This window comes from Chiroxiphia lanceolata, chromosome 5 (assembly GCF_009829145.1).
Source record: "Chiroxiphia lanceolata isolate bChiLan1 chromosome 5, bChiLan1.pri, whole genome shotgun sequence".
Taxonomy (NCBI): domain Eukaryota; kingdom Metazoa; phylum Chordata; class Aves; order Passeriformes; family Pipridae; genus Chiroxiphia; species Chiroxiphia lanceolata.
In genome coordinates this window covers 1,887,878-1,902,615 of record NC_045641.1, presented here as the reverse complement: position 1 = coordinate 1,902,615, position 14,738 = coordinate 1,887,878, and the positions used below count along the sequence as shown (strand labels likewise).

Here is a 14,738-nt window from a genome sequence, read left to right as displayed (position 1 = left end):
TTTTTATCTGTGTGTGTCAGGGGCTGCCCCTCCCTGACAAGGCTGCAGAGGAGTAGTAGAATTTTGGAGGCAGGGACTTGTCAACAGGAGAATTAAATCCTCACCAGCAGAGACGTTGCAATTGGAATATGGTGGGTTTTCCCCTGGAAGAGAAGTTTCTTCCCAAAGTGTATAAACTCTGCAGTTGAAAGGTTCATAGCACTTTAATTTACATCTGAAAGAACTGAGGGAAGGCAGGAAAGGCAAAGTTTCCCCTCTTGTTTCTAATCTGTAAATAGAACCTTTCCATTTGAAAAAATAAAATCAAATAAAATTACAGTTTTGCTCCTGCACACAAAGCTGCCAGAAAAGTGATTTTTTTTTTTTTTTCAAATTACCTGCTTTTATGCTTTATTTTTTTGCTTTCTATGAACTTTCTTGTGCAGGAGGAGAAAGTTTTTCCCTCACACTCTGAAGCTTTGGAGTGTCCCCAGTTCTGGTCATTGTGGGGCTGATCCAGGGAATTTCAACCACTGGGATGGGCCCTTTAATTAAAATATTCAGGGAAATTTGAAAAATAAAATCCAATAAAATTACAGGTTTGCTCCTGCACACACAAAGCTGCCAGAACAGTGAATTGTTTGGTAATTACCTGCTTTTATGCTTTACGTTTTTGCTTTCTGTGAACTTCCCGGTGCAGGAGGGGAAAGTTTTTCCCTCACATGGTGAAGCTGTTGAGGGATTCCAGGTTCTGGTCATTGTGAGTCTGATCCAGGGAATTTCAACCACTGGGATGGGCCCTTTAATTAAAATATTCAGGGAAATTTGAAAAATAAAATCCAATAAAATTACAGGTTTGCTCCTGCACACTCAAAGCTGCCAGAAAAGTAATTTTTTTGCAAATTACCGGCTTTTGTGCTTTATTTTTTTGCTTTCTGTGAACTTCTCTGTGCAGGAGGAGAAAGTTTTTCCCTCACATGGTGAAGCTGTTGAGGGATTCCAGGTTCCGGTCATTGTGAGTCTGATCCAGGGAATTTCAACCACTGGGATGGGCCCTTTAATTAAAATATTCAGGGAAATTTGAAAAATAAAATCCAATAAAATTACAGGTTTGCTCCTGCACACTCAAAGCTGCCAGAAAAGTAATTTTTTTGCAAATTACCGGCTTTTGTGCTTTATTTTTTTGCTTTCTGTGAACTTCTCTGTGCAGGAGGAGAAAGTTTTTCCCTCACATGGTGAAGCTGTTGAGGGATTCCAGGTTCCGGTCATTGTGAGTCTGATCCAGGGAATTTCAACCACTGGGATGGGCCCTTTAATTAAAATATTCAGGGAAATTTGAAAAATAAAATCCAATAAAATTACAGGTTTGCTCCTGCACACTCAAAGCTGCCAGAAAAGTAATTTTTTTGCAAATTACCGGCTTTTGTGCTTTATTTTTTTGCTTTCTGTGAACTTCTCTGTGCAGGAGGAGAAAGTTTTTCCCTCACATGGTGAAGCTGTTGAGGGATTCCAGGTTCTGGTCATCGTGGGGCTGATCAGGGAATTTCAGCCATTGGGATGGGCCATTTAATTAAAATATTCAGGGAAATTTGAAAAATAAAATCCAATAAAATTACAGGTTTGCTCCTGCACACACAAAGCTGCCAGAACAGTGAATTGTTTGGTAATTACCTGCTTTTATGCTTTACTTTTTTGCTTTCTGTGAACTTCCCTGTGCAGGAAAGTTTTTCCTTCACATGATGAAGCTGTTGAGGGATTCAAGGTTCTGGTCATTGTGAGTCTGATCCAGGGAATTTCAACCACTGGGATGGGCCCTTTAATTAAAATATTCAGGGACCTTGTAGAGCACATGAAAATAGGGTCAGTGATACAGTTCTACTGGATTCTATTTAATTAATTAGCTGCTGGTTATTAGAAAAGGTAAAGACAGGAGAGAGTTGACAGGCATTGAATTTTTGAGGGTCCTCGATTCCGATCTTGACTGACCTTGGAGTCCCTGGAGGTTCCTTTCCGTGGGAGTGAGATGGGATCTATCTCATCAGCTCCAAAGAATGGCTGCAGTCACTCCTTTGGAACAGGAAAGGACAATCTGGACACTCATCTGCATCCCACCCCTGGTGACATGAACAGCAGCAGCCTCAGAAGGAGCTGCCCCTGAGTGCCCTGTGCTGGGGCAAAAAAACCACATTTTTTGACAGATTTGGGGCTTTTCTTCTTCTTTTCTTGTATTATAAATATTATATATTTGCTTTATATTTTTATTGTTTATATTACATAATATATAATATAAATATATATATTATATATTATATATTATATATTATATATATAATATATACATAATATATAAAATACATATATATATACATAATATATATTATATAATATATATTATATAATACATATTATATAATATATATTATATACAATATTATATATATAATATATATTTGTATATATAAAATATTATATATATAAAATATATATACTATGTAATATATATAGTATATGTAATATACTATATATATTATATAGTATATATATTCATATATATTATATATATTCTATATATTTTAAAGATATAAAATATGTATAATATATTAAAATTACATTATTATTAAAATTATAAAATTATATATTATATATTAAATATAGTTATATATTATATATTATAATGAGATATATATGAATTATAATTAAATTGTAATTATATATGAATTATAATTATATATAATATATATGATATATTATATATAATTATAATATATAATATTATATATTTTAAAATTATTGAAATATAATTAATATTATTAAAATAGAGTATATATTTTATTTTATATTTTTATTATTTATCTATTTATTTTCTAATATTATATATTTATAATATATATTTATAACTGTAATTTAAGGTTATTTATGGATTCTTCCTCACTTGCCTCCTTTAGCTGAATCGTGGTAGCACGAGGCTTCAAGAGAGGTTTGGGTGAAGGTGGGAATGACCTGGCTGGCCAGAGGAGGATTTTCCATTCATTAAAAATCATAAAAAAAACCCCAAAATAATGAGACTGGAGATCAACAAATGACACATTGAGGATTGGTGTTGATACAGAAGGAGGACACATCCCAAAATCAGGCCAGGAGGGAGCAGAACATCAGTTCCCATCCCTACACTGATTTATTTTGTACATTCAACTTCTTGAAAAGGTTACTTAAAACTCACCTCCAGGTCCAGCTTGTGAGAGAACCCTTTCCCTTTTTGTTCTGGACTCCGGAGGGATGGGTGGGAATTTGGGAAGCAGCCAGTTGGGAAGTTCATGGCAGCACAAAGGGCGGGTTTGTTGTGCAACTTGGGCCCGGATCAGCTTCTCTGGGCTTGGTTTTCTTTTCCATCTGAGTTTGCTCCCAGAAAAATTCCCTCATCCTGCTTTGTGCTGCTGGAGTGGGAGATGCATAAATATGGATTGACCCCGTGTTGCAGTAAAATATCTCCCTTTTTAACCACTTGATGTTTAAAATTACTCTTTTCTTCCAAAAAAATTCCCCTATTTTTTACTCAGTGTCCATCCCAAAATGTCCAGCTGCTTCCTGCCCTGTGCAAACTCCAAATGGGATGATTGTCCCGCTTCTTCACTGTTTGATGCCTGTTCCCCATCGTGCCTGGCCCTCCTTTTTCTGGATAAGAAGGGAAATGTTTTGTCCTACATAGGAACAAACCAAAAATCCAACAAGCAGTAACTGAGTAGTAACCCTGTGGTAACTGAGCTACTTCTGTGAGGAACTGAGTGAAATTTGCTGCCATTGATTGCAACATCTTGACATTGGAGATTAATTTCTTCTCCACTCTCTCTGGCATTCCGAGCGCTCTCCCAGAGGCAAGGGGACAACGGGAGCAATCTCGAGTGCCACCTGCCTTCCAAAAAACCTTGGAATTCATCCCCATCACTGGCTGGCAGTGTCCCTCCTCTGAGCAGCATTGCCAGGGAGATCTCACAGATATGACAACATCCAGGAGACAAATGATCTCCATTCGGAGCTAATTTCTGTTTCCCAGCAGGGCTTTGCCGTGACCCCGCTGGGTTTGGAAGTGCTGCTGTTTGGTTAATAGAGGAATGTTTTGTGGATGGCTCTATCCCTGCTCTGCTGGTGCCAAGTTTGGCTTCCTCTGCTCCCTAAATGGGTTTATTCACAGGACGACGACTCCGCTGTCGTTAGCGCAGGGAAATAACGGGTGGAACAACAGGCTCATTCCCGGCCATCCAGAACTGCCTGGGAGGCCTCTGGGAGATGGGCTGCAGGGAGCCATCTGCCTGGGAAGGGGAGATGGGGCTGGCAGGAAACCACGTCCCAGTTCCACACGGGAAGGGAAGATCCATGGATGCATTTGCGGAGCAGGAGCCGCTCGTTCCAGCGCTGCCCGGGGGTTGAGGGGTGGCTGTTACTGCTCATCCCTCATCATCAGCTCACCCAGCGGGGGTTTCATTCCCTGATTTGTGCACAGACACCCTGAGCTGCCCTTAAATTGGTCAGTTTGAACCCTGCTTACGTCACAAGAGTAACTGCAAAAAAAAGCAAACCATCAGAATTAATGAAATGATAGATGTTTTTAACCCTCTGCTTCCTGTGGCAGGACGAGAGACCAAATTGGGAAGTTCTGCATAATGCCAAGGGTTTCCTAAAAACTAAAATTTCTTGGTTTTTTTTTTTTGCCTCCTAGAATGGGATTTGGGGAGAAAAAGGCAACAACTACCTGTGCTGTGTTTTGGAAAGGTGGTTTTGCTGTTGCTCAGGGCTTGGCTCCGTCACAAATCCCAAGTTCCCTCCAGGTGGTTGTTAAACTCCTGAGGGGCTCATGGAGTTGTTTGTCCTCCTTGCCAGGAGCTCAGAGGAGTGGGAATGCTCATCCTGGGGAACTGGGAAGTGCAGTGGAGTCATTTGTTTTGTGGTGATCTCTTACATTTGCCTGAGTTCCTGCTGAACTCAGCCCATCATGTGGTGAATTTAGACACCAGAGTCTTTGCCCTGGTGTCCACAGCACAAATCCAGGGGGCACAACATCATCATCATCTCCGGGGCCTCAGCCCCACCAAGCCTTTCTCCATCTATTTTTCCCTCCCAAATCCTTTTGTTTTTCCTCACTCAGCCACTCTTTCCGTGGTCACTGTGCCTTCCCCTCCCGGGGCTGCCCCCTCTCCAGCAGGAGGTTTTGAACAGATAACTGTGTTTTAAATGCAAAAACCAGCATATGGAGTATCCATAAAAACAAACCAGATGGGTTTTGTTCTCCAAATGTTTGTTAAAAACGAGCTCCAGGACTGATGCGCTGTTTCTGAGCGTCATTAATTCCGTGGCCCACGTGCAGTTTGTCTCGTGAGGCAGCTGCTAACAATGCTGGCCAGGCTGGATCCATGGGCTGATTGCAAGGGGCTGAGGTTCCCCAAGGCCAAGGGCCGGGTCCTGCCCTTTGGCCACAAGGAGCCCCTTCAGCTGCAGGCTGGGCCAGAGGGGCTGGAGAGCAGCCAGGCAGGAAGGGAGCTGGGAGTTGGGCTGGGCAGGGAGCTGAAGAGGAGCCCCAGTGTGGCCAGGGGGGCAAGAGGGGCCAATGGCTGCTGGGCTGGCTGAGGAAGAGTGTGGCAGCAGGAGCAGGGCAGGGCTTGTGCCCCTGGGCTGGGCGCTGGGGAGGCCACCCCTGGAGTGCTGTGTCCAGCTCTGGGCCCTGAGCTCAGCAAGGCCCTGGAGGGGCTGGAGCAGGGGCAGAGAAGAGCAGCGAGGCTGGGGAAGGGACTGGAGCACAAGTGCTGGGAGGAGAGGCTGAGGGAGCTGGGGGGGCTCAGCCTGGAGAGGAGGAGGCTCAGGGGAGACCTCCTCACTCTCTGCAACTCCCTGACAGGAGGGGGGAGCCAGGGGGGGTCGGTCTCTTTTCCCAGGCAGTGATCAGGAAGACAAGAGGGCTCAGTCTTAAGTTGTGCCAGGGGAGGTTTAGGTTGGACATCAGGAATAAATTCTTCACAGAGAGGGTGCTCAGCCATTGGAATGGGCTGCCCAGGGAGAGGGTGGATTCTCCATCCCTGGAGGTGTTTAAGGACAGACTGGATGTGGCATCAGTGCCATGGGCTGGGAACCACAGCGGGGTTGGATCAAGGGTTGGGCTGGATGATCTCAGAGGTCCCTTCCAACCCAGCTGATTCTATGATGTTCCAGAGCCAGGACTACAAAGGATTGGGAAAACCTGCCGCTTGCCACACGCACAATAAATTATCACCTTGCCACGAGCTTCCCTTTAATCGGGAGAGCCCTGGAAAACCCGGAGAAGAGCCACTTGTAGGAATATTCTGGGCAAGAGAAGGGGGGGAAATGTCAAGGCCGAGCTCTCACAGTACAAACTGTGCTGGCAACGAATGGCTGTGCCTCCTTTTCCTTACACAGTTGTCCATGGATTAATAAAGGGAGAATGTTTGGCACTTTGAAGTGATAAACTGTTGTGGAGAGGGTGGATTAAAGGGGAAGAGCTAATGACTTTCCCTGTGTATGGAACACATTAAAAGCAGCGGGGAAGCTCCAGCTATTTTATCACCTCCCTAATGTCCCTGACAACATTCACTGGGGGGGGGGGAGTGAATAGATGGGAATCCATTTAGAGAAGTAAATTAAAATCCCTTAAAAAATGCCTTTAATAACAGCCCCGAAACTCAGCAGGATCAGAGATCCAGAAGAGCTGTTAAATTATCCAGTCCATCTGCCTGCCAAGGCGCTGATATTCCTTATTATGCTGTTACTGCCGCATCATTCCTGGAGAATTTAAATGTCTCAAGTGCCAGAGCCTGGGATGGGAGAGGAAAATAAGGGCTGGAAGGTGGGACTGGCACAAACTTCCCCCCCTCCGTGGGCAACCAGATTTTGCCTTCCCTGCACATCTGCACTGCACTGGGAATAAATCCTTATCCAAGTGATAACTTGTCTATTCCCTGCTTTTTGAGCTTGTAACTGGAGTCAGCTTGGGATCGGGGATGTGTGTTTGGTGGTTTCAAGACTATGGAATGGTGTCTCCTCCAGTGGATACTTCCAGGCTGTGATTTCCAGCGTGTTTTTGGAGGTGGGACCAACTTGGCAGGGGGATTCTTGGTGGTTTTAGGGATGTGAAGCATTGGGAATGGGCTGCCCAGGGAAGTGGTGGAATCTCCATCCCTGGAAGTGTTCAGAAACCACGTGGATGTGGCACCTGAGGACGTGGTTTAGCGGTGAGTTGATGGTTGCACTCGACGATCTGAGAGGTCCTTTCCAACCTTCACCTTAATTGAATCCATTGAATCCTTCCCATTGAATCCAACCCTTTTTCTCCTGCTGGGAATCTCCTGGGCGCGCTGGCTGAGGGTCGATGTGCTGGGAATTCCCGTTTTGCCATGGGGAATTCAGGAGCTCGGGATAGTTTCGGTGTGTTTTGGGTGGACATTTTCACTTTGCTGGCGCTGGAGAATCAAAATTCCACTGCTTTGAGATATTCCCGGGCCAGAGCTCCTGGGATGGGAAGGTGCTTTTTTGTTGGCTGGAGGGTTTTTTTAAGCATAACTTGGGCATGGAGTTATTTGGAGCTCAAAATCAGAATAAATACATGTGAGATGTGCAGCACAATCAGCCCTGGAAGTTCACCCGGTGATTTCTTCACCCAGCAACTCCTTCATCAAATCCCCGACTCCGGAATCTTTCAGGGAAGCACCTGTGTCTGATTTGGAGCCTCTCAGGGATGGAGGATCCAGCACCCCAAACTGTTTGTGTGGGTAATTACACTGCTAAAAAACACAAAGCTCATTTGTGCTCTGCTCTGACCCAGCTTCAGCTCCCCATCTGCTCTGGAGCTCTGCCTGGGAAGGCTGGGATGAAGGAAATCAGGAACTTGGAAAATATTCCAAAGTCATAGGTGTTCAGGAGGTCACAAAGAAAAGGGGTTTTTTTTTCCCCCTTTTTCTGTGCTTATTTCTGAAGAGAAGTGTCACAACCATCAAGTCCAGTTCCTCTGTAGGGCAGATCATGGAGTGGAGAATTTCTCCTTGGAAAAAGTTTTCCATATGGAGTTATCTCCACATTATTCTGTCTTGATGGTGGCAAAATTAGTTTCTGCTGGGACAAATCAGTTGCTGTGAGTGAAAATCAGCCCCTGGTGGTCACTCAGGACAGGGAAGAAGAGCTGAGTTGCAGCCCAGGAGTTAAATCCCTGTCCTACACGGTGTGGGAAACCACAGAGGGAGAGGTTGGCTGGTTCTGACCTAAGAGGCTGGAAAAGGGGACTCAGTTTAATTGGAAATTGGGGGAATGAGCCAGGCTGGGAGAACTGGGGGGATTCCTCTGGAGAAGAGAAGGCTCCAGGGAGAGCTGAGAGCCCCTTGCAGGGCCTAAAGGGGCTCCAGGAGAGCTGGAGAGGGACTGGGGACAAGGGATGGAGGGACAGGACACAGGGAATGGCTTCCCACTACCAGAGGGCAAAGTTAGATGGGATATTGGGAAGGAATTGCTGGCTGGGAGGGTGGGGAAGGGTTGGAATGGATTTCCCAGAGAAGCTGTGGCTGCCCCTGGATCCCTGGAAGTGTCCAAGGCCGGGTTGGACGGGGCTTGGAACAACCTGGGATGGTGGAAGGTGTCTCTGCCCATGGCAGGGAGTGGAAAGAGATGATCTCTCAGGTCCCTTCCAACCCAAACCATTCCATGAAAACCTGGAAGTTTGTGTAGCCTTGTGTTGTTTTGAACTTCCATATGCTGAGGAATCATTGGGAACCAACTTCCTTGTCCTGAAAATGCATTTTAAGGGATCTTTACAAACTCCCCTCCAGCTGGACTGTTTTACCTGGAGCGCTCTCCTGCTGGGGAGGAATTCAGTCCTTTGGAAAACTCGCAGCAATAATCCCAAAGGAATTATTGAAACAACATCTCCAGGTCTGCTTGTCCTGTGTCAGATGTGAGGGGACCTACGTTGTCCCGTGGCTGAGCCTCCTTGTTACTGTGGGTTTGTTGGGTTTTTTTTAAAGCCTCCACTGAAGTGTCTCGCCACCAAATTATCCTTTGATCACATCCATTTGCTCTTAATGAATCCAGATGGGTCAGAGGCAACCGGGTTGTAACTCTGGGATAACACGAGCGCTGCCTTTCATTTTCCAGCGCCGGAGTTTCAGAGGATTCCCCCGGCCCTGCTAACGAATCCAGCTGTCCTGGCAACACAGAGTGTCCCCAGAGACTCGGGCAGATGTGTCAGGATTGCTTTGGAAGAGGGGTTAAGATGTCCCAGAAAAATAGCCCTTAACGTGTCTGGCAGCGCCTCCTTTCATATGGTAATTTCCCTTTTTCGCCCCTCCCGTTTTTTTTTTTTTAATCATCCCTGTGGCTTTGTGTTTCCCTGAAGTCCAAAGGGTTTATTCCGAAATCCAAAGGTTTAATTGTGACATCCAGGCATTGGCAGGCTTTTCACATTGCAGGGAGCAGAAATAAGTGGGAGAAGCCACACAGAAACAAGCAATGCCTTCTCTTTTAGCGTGAAGTGGTGGATTTTTAAGGTATTATATGAAGTTGTAGATTTTTAAGTTGTTACACGAAGTTGTGGATTTTTAAGGTGTTACATGAAGTTGTGGATTTTTAAGGTGTTACATGAAGTTGTGGATTTTTAAGGTGTTACATGAAGCTGTGGATTTTTAAGTTGTTACCTGAAGTTGTAGATTTTTAAGTTGTTACCTGAAGTTTTGGATTTTTAAGTTGGTTTTTTTTTTTTTTCAAATGTTGAATTCCATAAAGAAACTGAGATGAGACCAGGTTTGGTTCCTCCTTGTGCGGTTGCACGTCCAACCCAAGGGGTTTGTTGTCACCTGAGGGTCCTGGAAGATCCTTCTGGATCTTCCTGAGGATCCTGGAAGTCACCTGAGAATCCTGGAAGATCCTGGACAGATCCTTCTCCTGATAAGCTACAAGAGATCAGTTGATTTCACAGGTCTGCTAGAAACCCCACCTGCCCCTGACCAGTGAAATCCCAGTGGAAAAGGAAAAATCTGATTGTTCACACAAAGAGGAGAGAAATTGCTTTTGTCTTCCATGTTTTACACGAGCTAGGAGGGATTTTTCTATTTTTCTTTTATTCCCTGTGTATAAATGTGAACTTTAACTCCTCAGCATCAGTCCCCAGTAGGAGACTTGGATTGAGGCCACGCAGCAACTTCAGGTATTTTCCATTTGAGCGCTTGGAGATGTTCTCCTGGCTCAGGTCAGCAGGTGGGAGAGTCACCTTTTCCTCTGCTGACACAAACAGTGTCCATGGGAGCATCTTGGAGCCATCTGAGTGCAAAGGGAAGCCCCTGGTGCTGATGAAAGGTTGAAGAGGAGCAGCTCCTCCACCAGCCCAAATGCAGGGAAGGCCTGACTCTGTCCAGTGGATTTGATGGATCTGATTTCCCCAAATTATTGTGTCATTTCCACACATTTATCAGCTCAACATTCATGCATTCATGGACTTTACTCTCCAGCCAGATCAGTCTCCCCCTGTGCCCCCTGAGGTGAGACCCCCCCCCTGCAGAGGTGCCTCCAGCCCTGGGAACAACAGCAGGAGGACGTGGAACTGCTGGATAGAGTCCAGAGGAGGCCCTGGAGCTGCTCCCAGGGCTGGAGCCCTCTGCTCTGGAGCCAGGCTGGGAGAGCTGGGAATGTTCACCTGGAGAAGAGAAGGCTCCAGGGAGAGCTGAGAGCCCCTTGCAGGGCCTAAAGGGGCTCCAGGAGAGCTGGAGAGGGACTGGGACAAGGGATGGAGGGACAGGACACAGGGAATGGCTTCCCAGTGCCAGAGGGCAGGGTTAGATGGGATATGGGGAAGGAATTGCTGTCTGGGAGGGTGGGGAGTGGCTGGAATGTATTTCCCAGAGAAGCTGTGGCTGCCCCTGGATCCCTGGAAGTGTCCAAGGCCTGAGCTAGTGGAAGGTGTCCCTGCTTGGAACGAGATGATCTTTCAGGTCCCTTCCAACCCAAACCATTCCATGATTCCACGATTTTAGTGGGATTTGGGTGGACTCTTAAAACGCTGCTTTTGCCCTCTCTGGGCACAGCAGGCAGGGAAAGAAATGACCATGGGAGCCGTTGGAATCCCGGAGTTAATGATCCATACTCGGAGCCCCTTGGTGTGAAATCGGCCCCCGTGGCTGCCACGGCCCCTCCACGCTGCTCTGGGCTCCATTTCCTGGGGACATCTCCAGGTGACAAGTCCTTTACGGTTGGTTGTTCTGCCTCTGTGCACATCAAGCCCGGGGTGGGATTGAATATTTATTAAAAATGTATTGAATATTTGTTTTTATTTAGTAACAGGAGAAGCTTCACAAACAGGAGCATCCGAGCAGCAGCTGCTTCAGGCTGGGACAAAATAATCCCAAGTTATTGCTAATTACAAGATGAAAGATGGGTTAATTCCTGTGATTGCCTTAATAAGATACAAGAGGAACCAAAGAGAAGTGGGGTTTTTCCTCCACGTGCTGTTGTGAGCCAAGGACGGATCAGGAGCAGCTTAGGCAGGGCCTAAACCTTCCCTAAACCCCGCCTTGCTGAGGAGTGAGGTGTGCCCTGACTGAGGAGGAGGGTCAGGAATAACCCTTCACTGTATCATAAAGACTATTAATAATTCAATTTATATCAACCTGGGACTTCGATAACCTTCCCTTTGTCTTGTTTGCGGCAACCAAATTAAACACAACCCGCGACGTTATAAACACAAACTGGGACAGGTCACCTTGGGGTGCCTGGGAAATCCCAGAATTTCTATGCAGCCGTTGAAATCTTGGACATTATTGGATATATGGCACCTTCTTCTGTCCAGGGTATTAGTGGTACTCAGTGCTCTGCTCTGGCTGACAAGGTGGTGATCAAAGCTTGGACTCCCTGATCTCGTGGAGGTCTTTTCCAACCTCAGCGATTCTGGGATCTGTGGGATGTGGAGCAGCAATTTGGGCTCTGTGTACCTCGTCCCTCTAAAAAATCACACAGTTTTTCACTTTGAGGTTCCCTCTGGTGAAGGAAAGGCCTGGTGAGCTTTGCTGGGCTTCAGCAACCGGCTCAGAAATCCAAACCTTCAGACTTGACATTCAAACCCTTCTTCTTCTTCTGCCCCCGGACACACCCCTTTGGGAATTGGATTTGGGGTCTTCAGGACCCCTTCCTTCTTCCTAATCTTCATCTTCTCTGCAGCACATCCAGTCCTTGGAGTTCCTCCAGAGTTCTGTGCAGAGGTCAATAAATGAACACGATCCCAGCAGAGGCAGAAAACTGGAATAGTTTATTTGGACTCACGAGTTCATATTTAAAGGGTTCAGGGTTTACATATTTAACAGGGGGGTTACATATTCATGTTATTAAAATCGGGGAGTTTCACAAGGGTGACATAAGGGGAAAGCCCAGGTGAACACATCTTGGGGTTTTAGGAATTACCTGATGGGCAAAACCCTACTTTATCTCGGGGATTTTACAGAGGGGAACAGGCGACACAAAGGGAGAGATAAAACACAAAAGGTTTTCTGCACAGGTTTGGTGAGATCAGGGCATGGTTTCTCCAGGCTTGGGCAGGACATTCTATCAATGGATCCTTGTCTGGACTCCAGATGGAGGTTTTTCCCCAGTCTCTGTCAGCCCGAGGCTTTGTTTAAACTTAGTTTTTCTTTTTCTCATATCCAGTTTTTGGAATCCAACAGTTCTGGGCTTGAAGGTCTCTGTGTTTGTGTAGTATCTTCTGGTCCAGGCCTTAGGGTGTTTTTCTACAATTCTACCTTGAAAAGAAGACTAAACATGCTGAGGGAACTCAGAGGGATTGATATGGGGTGGGGAAACAGAGCTGGGGATGTGTAACTGCCGTGTTAAGGGTAAGGGATGTAATACAGCGACATTAAAATCCACATTTGCTACACAACTACTTCTAAAATATACAGAAATTAATAAAAAAAAACCAACAAAAAGCTCTGAGGTATCAATCCCTTGGCTTCTGTTCCCTTTCCCAGAGCACAGTGATCGTGGAGAAGACGGTGCAGGACCTGATGAACCTGATGCACGACCTGAGCGCGTACTCGGATCAGTTCCTCAACATGGTGTGCGTGAAGCTCCAGGAGTACAAGGACACCTGCACCCTGGCCTACAGGTACCAAGGCTTGGAGACCAGTTCACCTGCCCTTGGGGTGTTGGGATTTTACCCTGGGAATGCAGGAGTGGCTTCCAGAATCGCCTCGACCGGGATGGTCGCGGAGTTTTCTTTCCAGGCAGGGGAAAAAAGCTGAAATAATGATCCTGTGGAGGGTTTTGGCTTTATCCACATCACACTGTGGTTTAGGCTCTTGCAGTGTGGATGGCAGTGGTGGTAGAGCTTGGAAACTAGTCCAGCTCTTGCCTTAATCATCTTCCAGGGCCTAAAGGGGCTCCAGCAGAGCTGGAGAGGGACTTGGGACAAGGAGTGGAGGGATAGGACACAGGGAATGGCTTCAAACTGACAGAGAGTAGGAAGATTAGAAATTGGGAAGAAATCCTTGACTGAGGGTGAGGAGGCCCTGGCACAGGTTTCCCAGAGAAGCTGTGGCTGCCCCTGGATCCCTGGAATTGTCCAAGGCCAGGTTGGACAGGGCTTGGAGCAACCTGGTGTAGTGGAAGGTGTCAGGGTTGGAACTGGATGGTCTTGAAGGTCTGTGACAAAAGGTCACCTCAGGTTGCAAACTGAGAGTATGAAGTCCCATCTTTAAGCTAAACAGCTGTTTGTGGCTGTTGCTTTCTTGGGAAGCAAATCAGATTCTTCATTGGAGCATTTGCAAGGGATTCAGCTAAATATGAATTAATCAGGTTGAGATCTGGGTACTCAGGTCTCATGGCACTGTAGGAATTTCAGTGTGGGAAGAAACGGTTCTGAGTTAATGCCAGGGAAGGTTTAGATTGGATAATCAGGGGAAATTTCCTCATGGAAAGGGCAGTAAGGCATTGGAAGGGGCTGCCCAGGGCAGGAGTGGAGTCCCCGTCCCTGGAGGGATTTAAAATCCATGTGGATGTGACACTTGGGGACATGGGTCAGTGGTGGCCTTGGCAGTGCTGGGGGAGTGGGAGGACTCCATGATCTCAGAGGACTTTTCCAACTGTAACATTTCTAGGATTCTCTGATTCTAGTAATTAATAACCCTATAAATCCACATGCACTGGGTTTTGTGAACCCCTCCCAACACAATTCTGTAAATTTACTCTATCAGGGGGGCCATCAAGTGCTCCCTCCTTGCTCATCACCATTTTTGGGATGATCCATCTCTAACTTCTTCCCCAGCCCTGGTGTGGGAGCCAAAGGCAGCGTGATCCCACTGGACATGGGGTTGTTTAGTTGAAGCCCTGTGGGTATTTGATTTATCACAGTTTTCCTGTGTCACTATCAATAAATACCTTCTTCTCTGTCCATCCCAGTATTCCAGCTGTAAAATGACCCTCTCCCTGGAGAGGAGCACCAGGACCATGCAGGGATAAATAGTGCCATTGAAAGCCACTAAATGTGGGCTGTAATTGCTGCTCTCCATAATCCCCTTAACGGCTAATTGGGGCTCGCTGGTGGCAGGGGGAAGCTGAAAAAGCCCCTTGTGTTTCCTGAGCAAGGAATTCTTTCCCATTGCCTGGTTTCATTGAGGAAAAGCTTCATCTGCTGAGCAGCTCGTTATTATTATTAATAATAAACTTCGCCTGAGCTCTCACAGGAATTGCTCCCTGCCCGTGGGCCATTGTCCAAAATGTTCCTTTTTTAT

General features: G+C 46.2%; 1 protein-coding gene across 1 annotated transcript in view; it reads left to right on the top strand.

Annotated features, from left to right (window-relative positions):
• The window catches only part of EXOC4 (exocyst complex component 4), a 304,003-nt gene that overhangs the window by 236,564 nt on the left and 52,701 nt on the right, over positions 1–14,738 (top strand). Inside the window, 1 exon segment of the mRNA XM_032687270.1 lies at positions 12,978–13,114. Coding sequence (XP_032543161.1) covers positions 12,978–13,114 — 137 coding nt within the window.